General features: G+C 38.3%; 1 protein-coding gene across 2 annotated transcripts in view; it reads left to right on the top strand.

Moving 5' to 3' along the window:
* The first annotated feature begins 11,939 nt into the window (after nucleotides 1-11,939).
* The window catches only part of LOC143856096 (calcium-transporting ATPase 5, plasma membrane-type-like), a 40,243-nt gene continuing 28,644 nt past the window's right edge, over nucleotides 11,940-23,538 (top strand). The window contains exons 1-6 of one of the 2 annotated variants that reach the window (XM_077366152.1): nucleotides 11,940-12,379; nucleotides 16,734-16,850; nucleotides 16,938-16,980; nucleotides 20,476-20,588; nucleotides 20,691-20,822; nucleotides 20,925-21,014. In XM_077366152.1, the coding sequence (XP_077222267.1) occupies nucleotides 12,227-12,379; nucleotides 16,734-16,850; nucleotides 16,938-16,980; nucleotides 20,476-20,588; nucleotides 20,691-20,822; nucleotides 20,925-21,014 (648 nt within the window). In that variant the 5' untranslated portion in view covers nucleotides 11,940-12,226. Of the gene's footprint in view, nucleotides 12,380-16,733; nucleotides 16,851-16,937; nucleotides 16,981-20,472; nucleotides 20,589-20,690; nucleotides 20,823-20,924; nucleotides 21,015-23,538 lie in introns of both variants that reach the window. The other variant, XM_077366151.1, reaches the window with a different exon arrangement.

The raw sequence follows: 23,538 nt of genomic DNA, 5'->3' as shown, positions 1-23,538 counted from the left end.
ATCAGGTCTACGTAGTTTAGAACAAAATGCTCCGGTTTGTGGGTGTTTAAAAAAAACTCTGATTTTGTTTAGGCTCGAAGGTGTTTGCAAAATGATTTTTCAAACTTTGGATTTTTGGTTTTCAAGGTTCAAACGGCCAAGGATGGCCTTCTGGTGTTCTGACATAAAAACTTCTAGTAACTGAGGCTCAATGGCTTTGAACTTTTTCTTTCTCTCTTTTTTTTTAGGAATCTAGTGGCATTTCCAGCCAAGATTTCATATGTACTGCGCAAGCTTGACTAATTGAATTCCCACTTTGTCTTTGGGATCTTAAACTAATATGCGGGATTCTACGACTCTGGGCCTTTTCTGTTGCTTGAACAAGACTTGATATTTGAACCACTTTTGTCGATACCGCTTTCTGGTACTTCGACATTCCTAAGGAGTTGAAGTAGGGGTATGTTCCCTCCTCCTTTTTGTTTTTCTTCTATCTTTTTTTTTCTCTTCTCTATTTTTTGCTTGTATGTCAGGAAGGCCCCTACTCCTTCAATGCTTTGACTTGAAATTCCATCGGAATGGCCCAAGTGTTCTTTTGGGGCTCAAGTCCTACGATTGTGACTTTGTTGTCCGAGAGTCTTCTCTCAATCTTTTCATTACCTTCACTTGATAACAGGTACTCATCCTTATGAATTTTTTGCTTTCTCGACCTGATATCTAATGCTAAGGGTGTGTTACATTGAACAGTGCCAGGGCATACTCCCAGTTTATCCTCGTAGGACCAAGCATGACTTCTTTGAACCCTCTAGATAGGTGTATCGATTCTTCGAGCTCTTCGGGAGATAAAGTTTTGCCAATCCATATTTCTCGAGATTTGGATTTCGATACGACTGTCCACGGTTTCGATTTCGTCTTCAAGTGGCTTTGCTTGACGCTCTTCATCTCGTTTGACCATCTTTCAGATTTCGAGAGAACTTTCGTCGGCATCCTCATTCAAGGAGGGGGTCTTAATTTATTTATTAACATCAGATCCAAGAGTGAATATGCGGGAATATTGACAACACTGGAATCACATGCTCATTTCATTAAGAATCAATGATTTTTGACACGCCACGATGGACTCTACACCAAACTCAACAGAGGACTGGACACTGACTCACAATAAGAAAGATCAACAGGCACAACATACTCAAACTTAACACTGACACAATTATTTAGACATACCCACTTTGACAAGAGAGTTGGTATGCAGCCGACAAAGAACAAATTTTAAAGATGTGACACTTTTTTTTTGCAATGGACTAGTGCTGAAAGTTTATGGACATCATGCCTTCCTCCATGATGGCGATGACTATGGAGTTTGACCTTGGAATATGAATCTCAGAAGGGGCGACCTCTTTGATTTCTACTGACCCAGCTCAAATTGTTCTTTAGCACCTGACAATGGGAAGGCTTTCTCTAGCATGATATTTTCAACGAGTTCAAGCTATGACATCTTTCCTTTTCCTTCCCATTCATTTCCCAGCCACGAGGTGGTACAGGTAAAGGTGGTAAAATCTATGAAGGGGTAAATGGGTGGAATGGTTCCAATGATGGGTGAAAGAGGTGCAACATGGTTAAGTGCAGGGTTCTCAGAGGCATTTGAGTTCGAGAAGAATAAAGGGATCCCTGTCTATCAGGTCCTGGATTTCATCATCATTTTCCTCATTTCAGCCAGGACGCGACTCTCAGTAGGCTGAGCCATCTGGGCAAGGTGAGAGGAAATAGGTACAGCAAACTGGCGAGACCAAGCGAGTTTAGAGATGGAAGCCATTTTTTTGAGATATGATGGCAGACTAGGCCAAACTCTTGTCACTGATACCACAAACACTAAGCTCAATAAGAAGTAATCACATGGCAATGTAATGCAAGTTGAAACAAAAGGTAGCACAAACACATCTTTCCCTTGGATAAAATTCGACAACATAACTGCTGTACATGGAGATGTGGTAAGGTAAGCACAAGGTTTGTCAACAAGCTTAAAAGGATGATGACCACACTCAAGGTATTTAAAGAAAATTCGACAGCATGACGGCTATACTAGGAGGTGTGGTATGGTAAGCACATGATTCGTCAACAAACCTAAAAGGATAATGATTACACTCAAGGCTTTTAGATAAAATCCAGCAGCATGATGACTGTACTAGGAGGGTCTCAGCAACTAAACATAAAGAGCACACCGACAAAGTCAAGATGAAGTAGGCCTCTCAGCAAGAACACACACTCCAGTAATGGTAATGGCATGATAGACTCACAATCGACATGTGGAACACGATCTGATCAGGATCAATCAAAGAATTAGGCTCATGAAAAATAGATCATGGCTAGAAAGATAATGGTGTGAAACCAATGATCTGATCATGATCCAAAGGATGGATAAATAGGAAGAATTGATTAGATTATGAAGGAAAACCTAACTAAGAAGCAGGCCCTAATCTAATAATAAATATATATACATATATACATATATATCATAACCATGGGCACCAGTTCTAGTCTAATCTAGCGGAGTCAAGGAAGTCTTGACTCGTGACAGACTGATGAGTGTACTAGGACCGTGTTGTAGCCACATAAGGTGAGCCACTATAGTCTATAAATGGGACAAGGCTCCTAACTCTAGGCTCTACATGTGTAAGCAACACATGTCCGTCCCTATGTGAATGCAATATATACATATAAACACATACACCTCCTAATTGGGTTTTACTATGTCAGCAAATACATTTATATACATAATATATACAAAATGAAAGTATGGCCCCGGACTCAATCTATAGGGCACTATGCATATGACCATACTCTTCTTGTATAACTCAAGTACACCTATCCTTATATAGAGTATGTTCATTGCTCACTGGTTGCAGTAGACTCAAGTACGCCTATCGTCTATGGCCGCAGCACTAGCGCATAGCTTGAAAATAGATTCAACAGCACCATCAGGGTAATGACATCCCATCTGGCACGCACTGTATCTATCCCGTGGAGCCAATAATAAAAAACAATGAAAGAAAAAAAAATAATAAAAGAAATAAAGAATATGATAATGTATGCTCTGCAGTGTGTGAATCCCTCGTTTTATTTACACACCTATTTGGTGCCCCTGGGTTTCTAAACGATTAAGTTCCCACTCATAATGATTTTAGCCTAAATTTCTTCAAAATTAATTAAAATGGCATTTTAACAGAGTTAGGCAATATCTCGAAATATCCTCAGTGAAGTTGCCAGCCTGTGGACCCCGATCCCGGGGACGGTAACGATGGCACGAGATCCCCGTCAATCCTCTAAGATCTCCACAATGTGAAGGAGAGCTCTACCAAGGAACTCTCGAAATGGTGCCAATCACAACATGGGTAGCGATATAAATGAGATACCTCTTGATTCAAGGGCTAGTCCGAAACCAAGACGTACCTATAACAAAGAAGAGTCGACATCCAAAGAAGTCGGCCCTGGACCCCATGAAATACTCTGTTGCAACGGATAACCAAGGTGAAGGAAAAAATCACGGGACCGTAGTCCACTTGAAAACTTCCACTATAGTAAATAATGGGTTACAACATCACCTGTAGGTGGGTCTCTTACAGAGTGCATACAAACTTGTGCCTTCAGTGTATGGCTATGAGTAGCTTAACATACTGGTTCTCACTATACAGCTATCACAGAGCTGTATTTCTCTCTCTCTCACTCACTCTCCCTTCTTTCTCTGAGTGCACTTCACTTGTGCTTCTGCTGATGCTTTTCTTCCTCAGCCCTTTCCTCTATTTATAGATACGTAAAGGAGAAATCACGCATGCATTCGCCGTATATGGCCATCTTTCATGCATGCATAGTTAGACTTTCTGCACCGAGTTCGGACTTTTGCGAAGCATGCGCCGAAAGCATTCGACTTTCGCGTGTGCTTCATCGAAAGAGATAAGGTTTTGTTCATGCATGCGCGAAATACATCGATATCGCGCATGCATTTCATTATTTTACTCTTCTCATTTCCTATACATCACTTTCATCATTTATTTATTATTTTTCTTTTGTCTTTTGTCCCCCCTCTTTGTCCCCCTCTTATTTCTTATGCATCACCATCATCATTAATGCAAAATCCCACTACCATTATACCCTCCCATTCTCACCATAAGTGTGGTCGGCACTCCCAAATGGGAGGGACCCACTCTAAAAAATCTCACCCTCACGACCAATTTGAGGGGGAGGGGTCATCAAGCCTGCTTCTTTTCTGCAAGCTTTCAACTTTTCTCTGGGTATGGTCTTTGTCATCATGTCGGAGCGATTGTTATTAGTGTGGATTTTCTCAAGCTGTAATAGCTTCTATTCCAACAGATCTCGTATCCAGTGATACCTCACATCGATGTGTTTGGATCTGGAGTGGAACGTTGAATTTTTGCTGAGATGGATTGCACTCTGATTGTCACAATATGGGACATACTTCTCTTGCTTCTGGCCCAATTCTTGTAGGAACTTCTTCATCCACAGGACTTCCTTACATGCTTCTGTTATAGCAATGTATTCTGCTTCTGTGGTGGATAAGGCAACACATTTTTGTAATCGGGACTGCCAAGACACAACTCCCCTACAAAGGTTAGTAGGCCGGACGTGTTGAGTGCTGGATGTACCTCTAAGATACCTTAGTATCCATTTGACTGCTGCCCAATGTTCCTTACCAGGATTTGAGAGGAACCTACTAACAACTCTAACAGCATGAGCAATGTCAGGTCTTGTGCATACCATGGCATACATTAAACTGCCGACTGCCGATACATAGGGCACTTTATCCATTTCTGACTTTTCTGTCTTACTTGAAGGACACTGTTTCACACTGAGCTTAAAGTGACTTGCAAGTGAAGAACAAACTGATTTAGCTTTGCTCATGTTGAATCTTTCGAGAACTTTTTCAACATACCGTTCTTGAGATAGCCAGATTTTGTGGTTCTGTCTGTCTCGGGATATCCTCATCCCAAGAATCTGCTTCGCCGGTCCCAAGTCCATGGCAAAGGACTTGCTCAACTCCTTCTTCAGCTTGCTAATTTTGCCGGTATCATGGCCAACAATTAGCATATCATCAACACAGAGCAAGAGGATAATGAAATCACCGTCTGGAAATTTCTTGACAAACACACAGTGATCTGCAGTGATTTTTTTGTATCTGTGCTTCTCTATGAATGAGTCAAACTTCTTGTACCACTGTCTCGGTGCCTGCTTGAGCCCGTATAAACTGTTCTTTAGTTTACACACGAGATGTTCTTTTCCTTTGGTTTTGAAACCTTTAGGCTGCTCCATGTAAATCTCCTCGTCGAGATCACCATGTAAAAATGCTGTCTTCACGTCAAGTTGTTCGACCTTCAAATTTAAGCTGGCTGCCAAGCCAAGAACAACTCGGATAGAAGACATTTTTACCACTGGTGAGAATATCTCCTCAAAGTCAATGCCTTTCTTCTGCCCGAATCCCTTCACTACCAACCTTGCTTTGTACCGTGGTTGTGAGCTAGCTTCTTCAGTTGTCAGTCTGAATACTGACTTATTCTTGAGAGCTTTTCTACCTTGCGGTAGTTTGACTAGGTCTTATGTGTGGTTCTCATGCAAAGATTTCATCTCTTCTTGCATGGCTTTTAACCACTCATCTTTGTGCTCATCGGACACTGCTTCCGGATAGCTCTCCAGTTCTCCCCCGTCAGTGAGCATCACATACTCATTAGGAGAATATCTGCGACGGGCCGTCGTACTCTGGTAGATCTCTTTAACTGAGGTTCTGTTGGGACCCGTTTTGCAATCGGTTCTGATGTTGAACCGTCATCTGGTGGAATATTGTCACCATTTGTATTTGATATAGTTCCCCCGTCATCCGAATCCGTGGGTTGGGAGACTGGTTCCAGATTAACTGGATGATCATCTGATGATTACGGATCCTCGTGTTTCTCAAAGTCCTCGATTGTCTGATCTTTAAGAAATATCACATCACTGCTTCTGATGATCCTTTTGCTGACAGAATCCCAGAGTCTGTAGCCAAACTCTTCGTGGGCATAACCCAGGAAGATACACTCTTTCGATTTTCCATCGAGCTTGGATCTTTCATCTCTCAGGATATGAACAAATGCTCTGCATCCAAACACCTTCAGATGGCCATAGGAAACATTCTTGCCTGTTCAGACAGCTTTTGGTACGTCACCGTCAAGTGGAACTGAAGGAGAAAGGTTGATCAAGTCAATGGTTGTCCTCATTGCCTCGCCCCAAAAGGAGTTTGGCAATTTTGCATTTGAGATCATACATCTGATTCGCTCACAAATGGTTTTGTTCATCCTCTTTGTGACACCGTTGTGCTGGGGTTTCTTCGGTACTGACTTTTCCAGTCTTATCCCGAAGTTTTTGCAATACTCCTCGAATGGTCCTCGGTACTCACCGCCATTGTCTGCACGCACAGACTTCAATCGTCTGCCAGTTTCTCTTTCAACTTTCACGTGAAACTGTCTGAAAACTTCCAGCACTTGGTCTTTGGTTTTCAAGGCAAACGTCCACAACTTCCTAAAGTGATATTCAATAAAAGTTACAAAGTAGAGAGCACCTCCGAGTGTTCTATTTTGCATAGTGCAGACATCAGTATGCACCAGATCTAGAAGATTAGCCTTTCTAGATGGTGGGGAACTTCAAAATGCAACTTTGTGCTGTTTTCCCATGATGCAGTTAACACAAGTATACAAGGGTGTTCCTTTCATTCTCAGCAAGAGTTCTTTTCTGGTGAGAATCTTGAGTCCTTTCTCACTCATGTGGCCAAGCCGCTTATGACATAGCTCCGTCGGTACTTCTTTCACCATTGCATTCACTTCACCTTCACATAGCTTGGCTTCTGTGATGTAGAGGGTGTTACTTTTTACTCCTTTGGCAACCACCATGTTACCTTTGGCGAACTTCCATTTTCCTTCACCAAAGTAATTACTGTAGCATTCATCGTCGAGCTTTCCGGCGGATATTAGATTGAGGCGGATGTCTGGAACATGGCTCACGTCCTTCAAAAATAGCTTGCATCCAATTTTAGTTTCCAAACAAATATTGCTGATGCCGACTATTTTAGATGCACCTTCATTTCCCATCCTTACAAGGCCAAAGTCGCCGCTTGTATAAGATGTAAAGAAATCCTCCCGTGCAGTGACATGGAAGGAAGCACCTGTGTCAACTACCCAGGTGGAACTCTGGAATGCGAGATTGACACAGTCATCATCCTGAACAATGACAATTTCATCCGCGGCTATTGCTGTGTCATTTGTTCTGTTACCTTCTTCATTAACTTTGGATTGCTCCGCCTTGAACTTTCTGCATTCTCTAATGAAGTGTCCCGGCTTGCCACAGTGGTGACATTTTTTGTCTCGTCTGAAATAGGACTTTGAACTTCCTCTTTGCTGGTTTTGGCTATAAGGATTTTGACTTTTGCTCCTCCCGCGCCGATTTTGCTTTTCTTGTCTATCAATGATAAATGCCTCTGACTCGGGATTATATCCCTCGTCTTTTCGTCGGGATTCTTCATTTAGCATTCTGTCTTTTACCATCTCCATGGCCAGCGTTCTGTCAGGTGCTGAGTTGCTGACCGACACAACTAGTGTGTCCCAGCTCTTTGGCAAGAGCTTAATAGGAGCAATGCCTGCAACTCGTCTTCTATTGTCATCTTCATAGAATTGAGTTGATCCACCATGCCTTGGAACTCGCTCATGTGTTCCGAGACGCTAGTCCCGTCCTTGTACTTCAAATTTACAAGTCTGCGCATCAGATTTGCTTTGTTTTGGGCGGTTGTCCTTGCATATATTTTCTCAAATTTCTGTCAAAGAATGTAAGCATCGTGTTCATTGGCAAAATTTTGAAAAATGCTTTTGTCGATCCACTGTTAGATTTGAGCGGCACACTTCCGGCTGAGCACTGTCCAATCTCTTTCGAACATGGTCGCCGGTTTGCCGTCTGTCGACGTTGTCGATTTGTCATCGGTCGAGGTTGTCAGTTTTTCAGTGGTAATATGCTTCCACAGATCTTTAATGTATAAAAGATCCTCCATCTTTGGCTTCCAGATCACATAATTAGATGCTGTCAATTTAATCATGTTGCCTGATCTCTCCTCCATTTAATTTTGCACAGAAAAATAATCTAGAGCAACCAGGGCTTTGATACCACTTTGTTGGGAAAAAAGTTACTGTTACAGAATTACTGGCCTGGATAAAGTTTTCCCGAGTTAAAGCTGTGAAAATTAAATAGGATAAAATTGATATGGAAGCAAAAATAAATGACAAATAACACCAGAAATTTTTACGTGAAAAACCCTCCAGGGTGAAGGGAAAAACCACGGGACCGTAGTCCACTTGAAAACTTCCACTATAGTAAATAATGGGTTACAACATCACCTGTACGTGGGTCTCTTACAGAGTGCATTCAAACTTCTACCTTAAGTGTATGGCTATGAGTAGCTTACACTCCCTCACACACTGGCTCTCACTCCACAGTTATCAGAGAGTTGTATTTCTCTCTCTCTCTCACTCTCCCTTCTCTCTCTGCAGTGCACTTCACTTGTGCTTCTGCTGATGCTTTTCTTCCTCAGCCCTTGTCTCTATTTATAGGTACGTAAAGGAGAAATCACGCATGCATTCGCCGTATATGGCCATCTTTCATGCATGCATAGTTAGACTTTCTGCACCGAGTTCGGACTTTTGTGAAGCATGCGCCGAAAGCATTCAACTTTCGTGCGTGCTTTATCGAAAGAGATAAGGTGTTGTTCATGCATGTGCGAATTACGTCGATATCGCGCATGCATTTCATTATTTTACTCTTCTCATTTCTTATACATCTTTCATCATTTATTTATTATTTTTCTTTTTTCTTTTGTCCCCCCTTTTGCCCCCCTCTTATTTCTCAAGCATCACCATCATCATTAATGCAAAAACCCACTATCATTACACCCTCGCATTCTCACCATAAGTGTGGTCGGCACTCCCAAATGGGAGGGAGCCACTCTAACAGAAACAAAGGCTTCGTCCTAAAGGAGTGGACAACCTCAACATCATCTTCTCTCATATTTTTCTTGGGTCAAAGTCAAACTAACAACGGATAAAACTACCAAACTGCCAAATGTCAGTAATTAGTTGACCGAAACATCTAAAACATTAGATATTTGGACGTGTCACACTCACTTTTAGGCGCATATGAAATTCTGCATGAAGTCCCGCCTAAATTTTGGCTTTGGCTTCTCCCATTCCACCCACTTCTTACACTCAAACATTAGAATCGGTAGAAAAGGAATCAGATGCCGATTCTGATTCCCAGTATGATAGAATAATCTTTGGAGTTAAAAAAATGTCGACACATTCATACTGAAGGTTGGTTTCGAGTGCTTTTGCAACCTTCCAGCTCCCGATTATATGTTATTATAAATGTTAGAAACAAGAGTTACTTTTTGGCTTTTTCGGGTCTTACTTTTGTTTGGCTTCTGATATTGGCAGGTCGTACTTTTGTTTGGCTTCTGATATTGGCACGAGGAGGGGCATGCACGAGGGGCAGAGCCAGGAATTTACACTTGGGGGGACTAATTTGCACTTTGCCTGCGTTGGTCATTGGGCCCGCTTACCATTACCTTCGTTCTTGAATGCCGGTAAATGTATTTCAGCCTTTTAGCGCCGGTAAAACATTTTTTGTTGTAGTGATAAAAAAGGATTTTGCAAGTCATTGGGGCCACGGGCACCCAACTCTATATGTGGCTCCGCCTTGGCACTACCATGTTTTGGTAATTGCAGTAAGTCATCTTGTTATTACAGTTCCGAGAAAGCTCCCTTAAGCCAATTAAAAAATGAAGACAAGCTAAGTTTGTGCAATTATCAAAACATGTTAGTGCCAATTTTGTTTACTCCAGCCCCTAGGTACTAGGAAATTCTTTTTGGGTCATTGGATTGAAATCTATTCCTTAATTTTCAAAACCTTGTTTTTTATTTTTTAGAAATATGGTTTACTATTTTAAGAAACTGATTTTCTATTTTTCTTTTACTTTTTTCCTTCTCTTTCACCTTCTTCATTTTATATTTTTTTAAAAATAAACAAGTTATGAGAATATAGCTACTTTATTAATATAATTTTCAGGATTTTAGTTTTCAAATACTCAACAAACACTTGAGATAATACATTTGGGCCATGTTTGTTTTGGATTTTGCGAACTGATTATGAGTCCAAAACAGATTATGGGACTCAAGATTATGTTTATTTTGTAGCCCAATAATCAAGTTTGGACTCACTCTTGGTTACCAAAATCCAAAACAAACTGCGCAATAATCAGTTTTGGACTCAAAAATCGGTTCTCGAAATCCAAAACAAACAGAGCCTTAGTAGTGTTAGTTTGACACAATGCAATGGTTGTTCGACAGTGAGTCCAGAAACTGATTATTAATTAGACTAAAATTCACCTTAAATTTTCAGTCCGGTAATTAGTTTGGGTCTCACAATCGGTTCTCAAAATCCAAAACAACCAGGCCTATGAAATTAGAAATAACAATTTAGAAAAGGGCTATGATATTTTCACTCAGTCTGAATTTGCCCACATTTTAACATGATTTGACGTCAAAAAGCTTTAAAGTTGCCCACTGTTCACGTTATAAGGGGGGCGCATGCGTACTTGGGGGATATCATCTCCCTTTAGAAAATAATAATATTATGCTTAGATTTTATAATTTTTATCAACATTATGTATAAAGTTAGGGATTTGCTAGGGACCATTGAACAAAGGCATTAGGTGGGTGGCAGTTGCATGTGAGAGCAGCCGTCTTAGATGAATCAAATGAATAAGACAAAATCATGCCTTTATGCGAAGATCCCTAGCAGATCCCATAAAGTTATGCTTATCCCTGAAAAATGACTAAATATTGCGGTTGTATAATTTATTTATTTTTTGAGAAAAGAGTTCTTACACCCTAGTGTAGATAAGTTATCTTCACTCTAGGCTTAAAATACAGTAGGGGCCACATTGTTTAAGTGATACAAAGCAGGCCCTCACATAGATAGGGTGTGCCAAAAAAATCAGCTCCATAGGGTCATCCCAACCCTACGATTTGTGGAGGTAAAAATGGCAGTGTATAATTCTTCACAAATCTGTCCATTTTTTGCCTCCCAAGTTTGAAGGGTTAGGATGATCTTATAGAGCTGATTTTTTGGGCACACATATGATTGCCCATCCAATGACCGCTTTGGACCACCCAAACAATGTGCCCCAACTGTATTTGAAGCTAGAACTCTTTTTTGGTATAGCTGAATTAAATGAATAAGACAAAATTGCCTAGAAAATCTCCTTTTTTAGTTTTTCCTCCGTGTCGTTCACGCTTCTCCGCTTTCCTTGAAATTGCCTAGCAAATCATCTTTTTTATATAATTAATTAAGAAAGACGATATTTTCACCCCCTGCAGTATGCATTCGCCCACTTGCAACGTATTTGTCGCCAAAACAGTTAATAAGTGGGGCGAATGCGTACTGCAGTGGGGTGAAAAATATCATCTCCCTTAATTAATTGCAAACGAAACTATAGACATGGGTCAAACGACAGACCTAATATATTGGGAAAGGTTTCCTACTCATTTTAAAATAAAATAAAAGGACGATGATAAATTCTCACCCCCTGTAGGATAATTCACACCACTGTAAACGTCAAAAAGAGTTAGCCTGCACATAACTCAAGTCAAAGGGGGGGGGCGAATTATCCTACAAGGGGTGCGAATTTATCATCGCCCTTATTTTAAGCCAAACATACCTAAAATATTGGGTCACGTTTCTTCTCTTGCTTATTATAAAAGCAACCGACCTACTTATCATAGTAATTTCTTTTCTCAGAAGGGGTATTTTTGTCATAAAAACCGAAAACCGTTCATACTGTTTCATTGTAAGCTGTTTCATTGTAAGCCTCTCAGAAACATCCTTTCATATCGTGTTTTCCCCTCTCGTTTGAGAAACTTCTAGGGCGAAACTCCGTACGCCTTTCCTCCCTCAGATTTCTCAATTCGAGGCTAGGGCGAAACTCCGTTCGGTTTTCCTTCTCTTCTAAGCAGTTACAAAAACCCTTCTCTTCTATCTTCATAAAAACCACCTACATTGGATAAAAACCCATTTGACACGAAACTCTTCTTTTTTTTTATGTGTGGAAAAATCGATTCTAGGGTTTACAGATTTTAAATCTGGTATCATCTCTCCTGCGGACAAAATTATAATGAATGAACACGCCTCATTTTCGCCCTACCATCGATATCATGGGGACGAAGAGCATGGCAGAGAAATAATTGATGGAGAGGAAGGAGATGAGTCCCCTTTTGAAATCCCTCAACCAAAGAAAGCGCCGATCGAGAGGCTCAAGAGATGGAGGGTATATTAATGATTCACTTAATTTATTTCTCTATTCTGTTTTCTGATTTTTCTATAGAGCGCGGTTTCTGAATTATTATTTTCTTTTATTTGAATCTGATTGGATTGGATTTAGGTTTGTTGAGATTTTTATTTGGAAGCTATGATTACGGGTTATGGTTAAATTGGAAGGATGTTTTTGTTCTTTGATGTGTGATTCTAGGCGTTTATGTGGTTTGCTTTGAGGGAAACCAAAACCTTATAAGAGACTAATGTTTTTGGGATAGAAATTTGCATGTATTTCTTATTAGCAACTTTCATTTGTGAAACTACTAGTTACTCGCGTTATTTAATCTTTTATACCTTATTACTCCCCCTCATGTGTGGTCCCTCTTTCTAGGTTTGGCGTATACGTGGAACATGTGGCCCCTCTTTTGGGTTTGGCCATTGCATGTGGATTTTTGCACGTATTCCTTACTCCAAAGCTTAAGCTGTTGGAGAAGGCGTTATTTAATCTTTTATACCTTTAACACTCCCCCCTCATGTGTGGCCCCTCTTTCTAGGTTTGGCCTACACGTGGAACATGTGGCCCCTCTTTTGGGTTTGGCAATTGCATGTGGATTTTTGCTATCCGGGAGGTTTGAACCTAGGGATTTGCTCTGATACCATGTGAAACTACCAGTTACTTGAAAAGCTTAAGCTGTTGGAGAAGGCGTTATTTAATCTTTTATACCTTAACATCATTAAGTACTATCAAATTACAAATCAGGGAGACTCTCAATCCTACTTAACTACTCCCAATGCTTATCTCTAACTTAGATTATAGAGATTCAGAAAACAAACTTCTACGAAAATGTTGTTACTTCCACTTTATTAACTTAAATAGATAAGACCAAGATAAACCAAAATAAAATCTTTCTCTATCTCCTAAGATGTTGCTAACCAGACATGCACTTATCATTCTTTGATTAATATATGTTCATTTTGCACAGTTCATCATTCTATGAGTTTGCTATTGTAGATTGGAGATCTAATTATTGATTCTTAAAGATGCTTGGAACTTCATCTCTAGACTTTACAAGATAGATCTAGGTAGTTCTAGAGAAATCGTTGATAAATGAAATAAAGTAACTATTTAAAAAATGAAATAAAGTAAAAGAGGGATGCTAGACTCACAAGAGCCCTTGCAAAAAAAGGGAACAAGGGCTCTCCCATTGGTCAATTTCCATTTATGATGACATAGAAAATTACAATCATAACTGTCATAAATGGAAATTGACCAATGGGAGAGCCCTTGTACCCTTTTTCTGGCAAGGGCTCCTGTGAGTTTAGCATTCCTCAAAGTAAAAATATAAAAATGGACACAATTGGGGATGACCTGCACATATCAAAATGCACGGTGCGAAATTGAAGTGAACTTCTGTTATCACTGGAAGAAAAAGTAGTTCTATAATGTTTTGACAATTGACACACCTCACAATTCAGATCCATTACATTATAGGAATTCACGAAACTAGGATTCAAACTATGGATACTAGAAAAGGAAACATGACCAAGGCGTGAATGCCACAAGTCCACAACATCACCCAATCTTTATTCTTGACGGATTCAGAATGCAGTGGCATTGGAGTAGATATTTCAACTTGGTCGAGGAGATATGAAATAAATGATATGAAATAAAAAATTAAGAGAACATGAACGAAATTAAAGAAAACCATCTATCTTACTAGGACATGAATGAAATAAAATGGTCTATCTTCATAGTCATGTGATCTGAAACTTCTGAATCAATCCTGTTAGGAATGTAGTTATACACCCTCTAATGTAGTTATACACCTTCTCAAATGGTGGTAGAGAATCTTTCCCTAGGACTTGAACCCTCTAAAGCTCAAGATCAAGGTTCAATCCTGTTAGGAACTCAAATATCCCCCTTTGCTATGTTTGTCCATGCATATCCTCAATATTGTGAGCAATGGGCTGCCAAGGATCCAGCTCTTCTTTTTTGCTCTTGAGCGTCCCATAATATTCCTCAATTAACATTTTCCCTTGAGAAAGATTTGCTATTCCCTAGTATAACTAATACACTCCAGCAGTATCATTCTTATGGGAATGTGTCTTCACTACTATATTCCACACTTCTTTGCTACTATTTTTCTGATTTATTTCCTCATTTACTTCTTCAAAAAAATCCTGCAAAATAAACCCTTAGACAGCCAAAAAGTTCTTGAAAAAATTGTTTCTAACAACTTCTATGCATATCAGGATTGAATCAAATCATTCCCGTTCTCTTGATTTAAAAAAAAAATGATGGGAAGGATCAGATTTTCCTTTGAAAACTGTTATCGATTGATATAAATGATATAAGTGTCTAGATATAGCTTTTAAATATTCAGAAATCTGAATTAGCTCCACGTGCTCCACAAAATCAGTCAAAAAATTGATGCAAAATGTCTAAAAATACCTTGAAGGTTATATTCATCAAGCCATTGAATCCTTTCCCAGATGTGAGGAATGGGGAGCTGTATGGATGATGATGTTAGCTGTACGACCTAAGAATGGGTCTATCTTTTCTTCATCCAACCATCTAGACCAATCCTTCGAATCTCATTTAGGTGTAGAGAAGAATCAGATCTATCCTCTATACTTGATCTACACTTGTTCCGATACCTTGTAGATAATCGAACTACAAAGTTTTGTTGGAAGAAAGAAAGAAAAGGGAGGGAGAGATGATAGTTCTAGGGAATGAGGGTTATGCCCATTGTGGGGTATGGCCCTGTTTTATGAAGTGAATAATTACAAAATGGTAAAATTGGCCGACTTAAATTATATGATAGAATATGAAAATAAATCGTAAACTCTAATATCTTTCAACAACCATCACCTGTTGAATCACTAATGGTTATCCATCTTGGGTCGATATTATTGTTTCGATCTTCTACACGATCATCATTATAGTGCGGATCTTCCTTGGAGTCTCCATACTACTGATCACTTCATCTTTTTTTGGAATGGTACTGTCACTTCATCTTAATTCGCCAAATCATAACACGAGGGCTGAGGGCATTCAAAGGTGAGATTTTCATACCCATGGCACCTATAACACTTAATAGGGATGATCTGCTACGATCAGTCCCATGCTAGCTCGAACTAATCTTGCTGGTCATGCGGCTAGGACTAGAGGTATTGCAGTCAATCACTTGAACTTTGACTTCTGGGTATCTTCTAACTTCAAAGTCAACCGGGAAACTTCTTCCATATAAGAGACCCCAAAGGCCACCAACTATTCTTGATTTTGAGGATGAAGGTTGGACACTGACATTGAGCATGTATACCTGGTTGTCACTCAAACTGTTGTGGAAGGCAAGCTATTGAAACTTTTCTGTATACTCTTTCACACTTTTGTCATTATGATGGTTCTGAAAATGGCAACAACGAGTTTCCCAATAATCAATTGGAATGGATGTTTCTTTCGACTTCTTCTATGACGGATGAACATATGGCATGTTGGTGTGGTGATTCAAAATTGATCGTGTCTGAATTTAAAAAAAAAAAAAAAATGATCGTCTGTCACCACGAGCCTTGGTTCTTTCATAGACATAAGGGGGCAACATATTCAAATGAGTATTTTAATCTTGGTTATGGTGCTCTACTAACTTAGGCTTTTATTGTGGTAACTTTTGACACAACAATGGCATTTTGCTATTTTCCTTGAAATATTGATGGGTTTTAAAAAAATTTGGAGAGCAAAAGAAGAAGACAAATATTTAATAATAACTTAATAAGGCAGTTTGGGGCACTTCAGGTGATTAGAAAAAGGAAATGAAACCACCAATTCACAAAACAAGTGTCTTTTGAATATAAATACCCATTTTTATATTTTAAAAACATCCAACACCTCCATTCAAAAGAAAAAAAAATCCAACACCTAACCCTTCTTATACATATATATGAGCCCTATGTCACTTCATAAATGTCTTATTAGGAGTAAAACCGCAACACACTAGACAGCATAGTACATTAGAAGGCATAGAAAAACATTATTACATATCATATGCTTCCTTGACAAACCTTGAAGTCGTTTTAGACAATGAGCGTTTTTATGACTATTTCAAGAACTACAATGGTGCTTGTTCATTTTAAATATGTATGGTATCATGGCATTAGCAATGTAGGGTATGTTGGGATTGGGAAACCTCAATTACTTTGACCTTCTTGAAAATTTGACATTCATGGCTGTTTTAGGTAACATAATCTTCGATCATATTTAGGAGTGTAATGTGTCTTATCATTGAATGCTAATGATTAATTATTTGAAACTGAAGCTTTCATTGTTATTGCCTGTATTTGTTTTCATCAATTGGTTTCCTTCTATGCAGCAAGCGACCCTTGTGCTAAATGCTTCTCGTCGGTTTCGATACACTTTGGACTTGAGAAAGGAAGAAGAAAAAGAACACATAAAAAGGAAGCTTAGGGCACATGCCCAAGTCATACGAGTAATGGTTTCTTAGCAAATAACTATGGTGTTTATGTCGTCGATATTATTTGCTTTGGTTTTTGACGTTGCTTTCTTACTGCACCAGGCTGCATCTCTTTTCAAAGAGGCTGGGCAAAGAGTGCCACATGGTACTTTACTATATCTTCAAATTCTTTTGATTACATTTACCCTCAATTGAAATTTAGAGCAGTGTTGTTCGAGAATTAATAGAATTTTTCATACAAGTAGTCATTTTTTTAATTTTTTTATTTCTTTTTTATTTATTCTGAGAATACTTTTGTTTCATTCTATGTGAAGAGAAATTACAATTGCTTAGCCTAATCGTTGTTTTAACTTGGGCTGGTAGAATTTACTAGCAGGGTCCATCGTTTGATCTTCTCGACTGTTCATCTCGTGGACCCCACCTTGGATGGGCCATGACCCAAGATCTCCCACAACGGCTTGCATTAGTCATTGGGGGGGGGGGGGGGGGGGGGGGGCATGGCCATCAATCTATCCAAGCATGCATGTGCATGCCGTGTACCATAAAAGAGATTTTGCTAGTCACTGGGGGGGCCATGGCCCCCCTCATGCTATATGTGCCTCCGCCCCTGTCGACACATATCAACACTCCTTTCAACACTAGTAATATTGACATTTTTTTTACCTTGTTTAAGTGAAATATTATTTATTATTGAATATAGTGTTTACCTCATCTTTTATCATTAACTCTTATTTTATTATCCCCTCCCCCAATATATTCATTGTATCGTATTGGTGTTTCTTTCTCATATTGGAGACTGAAGATAACTAGATTAGATTGATGAATGCATTGTTATTTTTTATTTTTTTTGAAATATTAAAAAGTGACAAGGGTGCAACACGAGGACTTCCCAGGAGGTCACCTATCCTAGAAATATTAACTAGATTAGATTGATGAATGTACTGTTATTTGATAATGTCATGTTTCTTTGATACTTAATAGTTGTTTAATCATAATATTTCTTGGTTTGTTAAATGAATACCATATTTATCTTGCTGCAAATTATGATTAGTAATCAGTAATATATATATTTATATATATATATATATATATACATATATATATATATATATATATATATATATATAGAGAGAGAGAGAGAGAGAGAGAGAGAGAGAGAGAGAGAGAGAGAGGAGAGAGTTCCTACGCTCGAACGCAGATAAGCTTATCTATGCTCGAGTGATGGAAACATGGTGGGCCCACATTTTTTTGGGTGATCCTAAGCATTCATTTGAAAGGCCCCGTCATGTATGGGGTGTGTACCGAAAATCAGCTCCATTCGATTAACCTAACCCTTCCATTTGTGGGGTGAAAAAATGGGCAGATTAGTGGACAAACAGTATCTGTCCATTTTCTCACCCATGAATGGACACCCTAAGATGATCCAATGGAGCTGAGTTTTGGTACATACCCCATCCATGATGGGGCCTTTCAAATGAATGCTTAGGATCACCCAAAAATGTGGGCCCACTCTTGTTTCCTGCACTTGAGCGCAGATAGCTTATCTGAGCTCGAGCGCAGGAACTGTTTGGTTATATATATATATATATATATATATGGGCGTGTCTCTATTTCTAGATTTTTCGGGGTTGCTGTGCCAGCCACCTCGTATCCATGTCGACACTTAGACACACGAATTTACGTCCACAGATCATATCTTTTTTATACTGTGGGCAACATAATCATTTCAATCTTCTTTATTGATTCATGTCATTTTAGGCAAGAAACCCTATAATTTATCCAGATTTTGTTTATAAGTCAGTGAAATAATGTAGCAGATCAGATTTTGACGTGGAATTGGAGTGGCCTGTTAAGATGAAATCCTGTCGGAAAAAAACTGAAAGAGCGCTTACTAATTGCTGTTTTCTGATTTCTATTATATTGTATATTGTGTGGCTCTGTTTGGTTTTTTAGTGTTGTGCATGCCCTTTATTCATATTGTACATAGGGCCATAGGGGTAATGAGGTCCTCCTCATTTTCTATGAGTTGGATTAGTTTATTCTCGTATTTAATCTCAGCTAACCTAATTAGGAATGCTGAACTATGATGATTCATTCTCTCAAGTTTTGAGCATTCAAATATCTTGATGCTATCAAAACCCTAGACTGTATCCACTGATTCAGAAGACAATATTGCTTTAGAGTAACAAATTCAACTCAAAGGTTTTGATTGTCTTCATCTATGTCACAAATATCGTTATCGGGAATTTCTTGGCAAGGGAAAATGTCGGGTTATTTTAATTTTTTTTATTTTTCGGGTTTATATCTGGAAAAATGATAAAATAAAATAATTTAAAAATATATATAAATTAAAAAAAATAAAAAAATATAGTAAAATTATGATAAAATTATCATGATATCATCGCAGAAAATGAAAAGATCGCTATCTTTTTCAATTTTCGGGATTATTTTGGAATTTTGTCATTTTATCTAAATATCATGATAAAATTGCTATATTTTGAAAATATTGGAGATATTTGTGACCTAGGTCTTCATCAAATCTTTGGATTAGAGGCTTGATAATCACTTTTTTTGTCTATTTTTATGGGTGGTGGATCCTCCTGGAGCAGATCTGTTGGGAAAACTATAATTTGTGAGATCCGAATTTATAATGCATTTTGGTGGATTTATTTGATTTTTTTCTGTGCTGTTTGAGGATAGTATTGGAGCTTCTGTTCTGAAAAATCGAGAAAGTGCAGTTTGGATCTGAGATGCTTGGGTGCCTGCTAAAAGAAAATTACTTTCCCAATTATAATGGTGGGAAAGATCTTCATCAGCTTTTTAAGGCATTCTTATCTAAATTTGATGTGTAACATTCAGTCATTGATGAATTGGGACTTTCATAACAATAGGTAGAGTTGCTAACTGAGGGTCAAAACATAGCACACGTATACCTTCTCAATTTTCCTCTTCATAGTGTCAAGTGTATATTAATATAGGGAAGTGATATGTCCGCTCCTTTTGATTACCTGGGACACCCAGCAGCAGTGTATCAATGACTGCAGAGGGGCTGATGTACTTCACGTCAGAAGCATTCGATGGGGCTGATTGCCATGCACACTGCTGCTGGGAGTCCCAAGTAATCCAAAGGGGCGGATATATCACTTCCCTTAATATATTGTGGTCTTCCCTGCTATGTTGGTCTCCAATATTCATGGCTAAAAAAACCAGCAGTAATTTTCTGCTTCCAGATCCTTTTCCTTACTACTACAGAATTTGAAATATGGCTTCACATCATTCTTTTATTTGTTGAGCATTTTTTGTGGCGGAGTTTGGGTTCAAAGTATACGATGTGTTCTTTGTTTAAGTAGTTTAAGATGCCCTTCTATTGCAGTAATTTACATTTTGTACTGCTATTATGAAGTTGGATCTATTTTGGCATTCATTTCATTTTTTGTTGCACTGGAGATCTTTTAGGTTACTACTTAATACTTTAACATAGCCCCAGTGACATTGTAATGTTTTCCTAGTTGCATGATTATATGCCCATTTTGCATGTCACCAAAAGTTACTTGTGTTTTTTTTTTTAAAAAAAAAACTTTGCTGCTTATGCCACTATGATTTGACCCTCTACACTCACATGTGCCTTTTCATTTAGCAGTAGATACTTCAGGAGGGTTACCTATTCCCGGTAGTGATTATGGAATTGGACTAGACCAACTTTCTGCACTGACTAGGGATCGAGATTTTTCTGCTTTACAGGAATATGGCGGGGCAAGTCCACATCACATCTTACACTCTCATTTATTTCCTCCTATTTTGTTCCATCTATCGTATCTTTGTGTGTTGCCTTATCTAATCATGTTATTACATCAGGTTAAAGGGCTAGGAAAATTGTTAAAAACAAACATTGATAAAGGATGTGGAGGTGATGATAGTGAATTATTGCAACGAAGGACTGCATTTGGAGCAAACACGTATCCTCGGAAAAAAGGACGGAGTTTCTGGGTAATATTGACTTTCTAACTGCCATTTTCTTGTTCATTACTGTCCATCTGCAGAGATTATGTTGCTGAGAACAATTTATGTCACGTGCTTTACTCAATGTAGATTTTCCTTTGGGAAGCTTGGCAAGACTTAACACTTATCATCTTGATGATAGCTGCGGTGTTATCATTGGCATTGGGCATAAAAACAGAGGTGAGCGTTGTTAGAAGGGTATTTTGGACATTGTACATGTAACCCTATTTTTTACATATACATAGTTCATTTTACGTGGGAGCTCCCTAAGAGGGACTCTCTTCTTCTTCCTCATCTCTTCTTCTTCTTCTTCTTCTTCTCCTCTTGATATAATGTTGCACTTAATAAGCATGATTTTAGGACAAGCATGACTTCTTTGTTGGAGCCATTATTGAGTTCGTTGCTGTTATACTGAGTTGTATCTTTAGCTTGAGGATGATTTGTCTCTTTTCACCATTAACTATGCTAATAAATTAGTTTGTATTTCCTTAATATTGTTGGCTAGGTCCTTTGAGCTTATCTCATACAATATAGATGAAGGGTAAATGATTGATGCAAACAATTATTTAAAGTTTCTAGACAAGTTGGCACATGTAACCTATGTCACAAATATCTCCGATATTTTCAAAATATCACGTTTTTATCGTGAGATTGTGATAAAACAACAAAATCCCGAAATAATCCTGAGATTTTAAAAATAGAGCGATATTTTTGGTTTTATTAGAAAATATCGTGATAATATCACGACAATATCACGATATAATCCCGATATTTTTGTTTTATATTTTTTCTTAATTTTTATATACTTTTTAAATAATTTATTTTATCATTTTTCCCGATATAAATCCGAAAAAGATAAAAACAATTTAATATATCCTGCGATTTTTCCTTGCCGAGAAATTCCCGAGAACGATATTTGGGCCATAGCATGTAACCAGATGGTTGAACTTCTGGATTTGCATTATAGTACTTTTTCCATTCCACGTATATTCATCTTGAAGATGAAAAATTTACAATGCAAGCTTGCTTGCAAATGTCAGCACTGAATACTAGTAGCCTTGGTAGTGACCATAGTTTTAAATTTCGACCGAAACCAAAATGTACCGAAACCGAAATCTCCGAAATTTCATATCAAATTACCGGATTTTGGCCGAAAATTCAGAATTTCGGCTGAAATATCGGTTTTGGCCAAGGTCGAAATTGGGACTGAAACCGAAATTTAAAGCCATGGTAGCAACTTTTATATAAAATGACAAAATAAAAGAAGATCCGAGCAAAAGCTGTGCTAAAAAATCTTTCTTGCAAAAGTAATGTTTAGTTTCATACTTTAATATTCTTTGGGCGAGGATATTTTCAGCCCCTTGCAGTATGCATTCACCCCCCTTTCAACGTGATTTGACTTCAAAAAGCGTTAAACTTGGCCACTGTTCACGTTATAGGGGGGTGAATGTGTACTGTAGAGGGGGTGAAAATATCATCTCCCTATTCTTTTTATATTTTATTTCTCTCATATCTAAATAGTCACTGTAGCGTACTACGTTTAAGTCAGCCTTCTCATTCTTAATGATACATAATACTGCAAATCATTTTCTTGGTATTGTGAGTGCTCCTCTTTGCATTTCTAATGTCATTGTGGCCAAGTTGTACGCTTATGTTTATTTGATATATTTTGTCCTAGCGGATTTCTTATCAGAGCTTTCATCTCTGCTATCTTTCAGTTTGGATAGTTGGTTCTTCTCTTATATTCCCTCATGGAACATTAGAAAATAAAAATAAAAAGTAAAGAAGAATTATAAACCTAACCAGAAAAGTTATGTTGCTGAAAAACTCTAGGTTGTGTTGTTCTCCGCACTGCACTTTACTATGTGCCATTTCTTCCTCATCTGTGAATCTCATGTCCACTTCGGCTATATATATATATATAGGGGAAAGTGATTGTGAGCGGCCCCTCATATAAGCTTATATGAGGTGACCGCTAAAAACATGGTGGGCCCACATTTTTGGGGTGATCCGAGCCGGTCATTTGATAGGCCCTGACGTAGATAAGGGGTGCCCAAAAAATCAGCTCCATAGAATCATCCTAACCCTTCGTATTGTGGAGGTGAAAGAGGGGGAAAATGGATGGGTAAGTGGGCAAATTTATACCCGCCCATTTTCCCCTCTTTCACCTCCACAGTTTGAAGGGTTGGGATGATCCAATGTAGCTGATTTTTTGGGCACCCTCTATCTAAGTCAGGGCCTATCAAATGACCGGTTCGGATCACCCCAAAAATGTGGGCCCACCATGTTTTTAGCGGTCACCTCATATAAGCTTATATGAGGGGCCGCTCACAATCACTTTCCCCATATATATATATATATATATATATATATATATATATATATATATATATATATTAATTCTGTTCTGCTACATAGTGACAAAATATATCTGATATCTTGAAAGTCTTGATATTTACATGAAATTTCAAAAGGTGAGGTTCATGAAAGATCTCCCTAGAAAATCCCCTGATATTTTCCATATAATATTGTGATATCAACTTATTATATTCACAAGATTGTATAATATTTATCTTTATCTTTATATTTTTTATTTTACATCTTTGCTTTATTTATTTTCTACAAGATTCTCAGATAATATCATGACTGTGAGCCTGAAAATTTTAAAATCTCTTAGAGAAATGCTAAGGAAAGATGTTCTTGA

Source organism: Tasmannia lanceolata, unplaced genomic scaffold, assembly GCF_043159265.1.
Source record: "Tasmannia lanceolata isolate RefF3 unplaced genomic scaffold, GAP_Taslan_0.1 ptg000023l, whole genome shotgun sequence".
NCBI classification, from domain to species: Eukaryota; Viridiplantae; Streptophyta; class Magnoliopsida; order Canellales; family Winteraceae; genus Tasmannia; species Tasmannia lanceolata.
The sequence above is the reverse complement of the archived record's forward strand: the minus strand, read 5'-3'. Positions and strand labels throughout refer to the sequence as shown.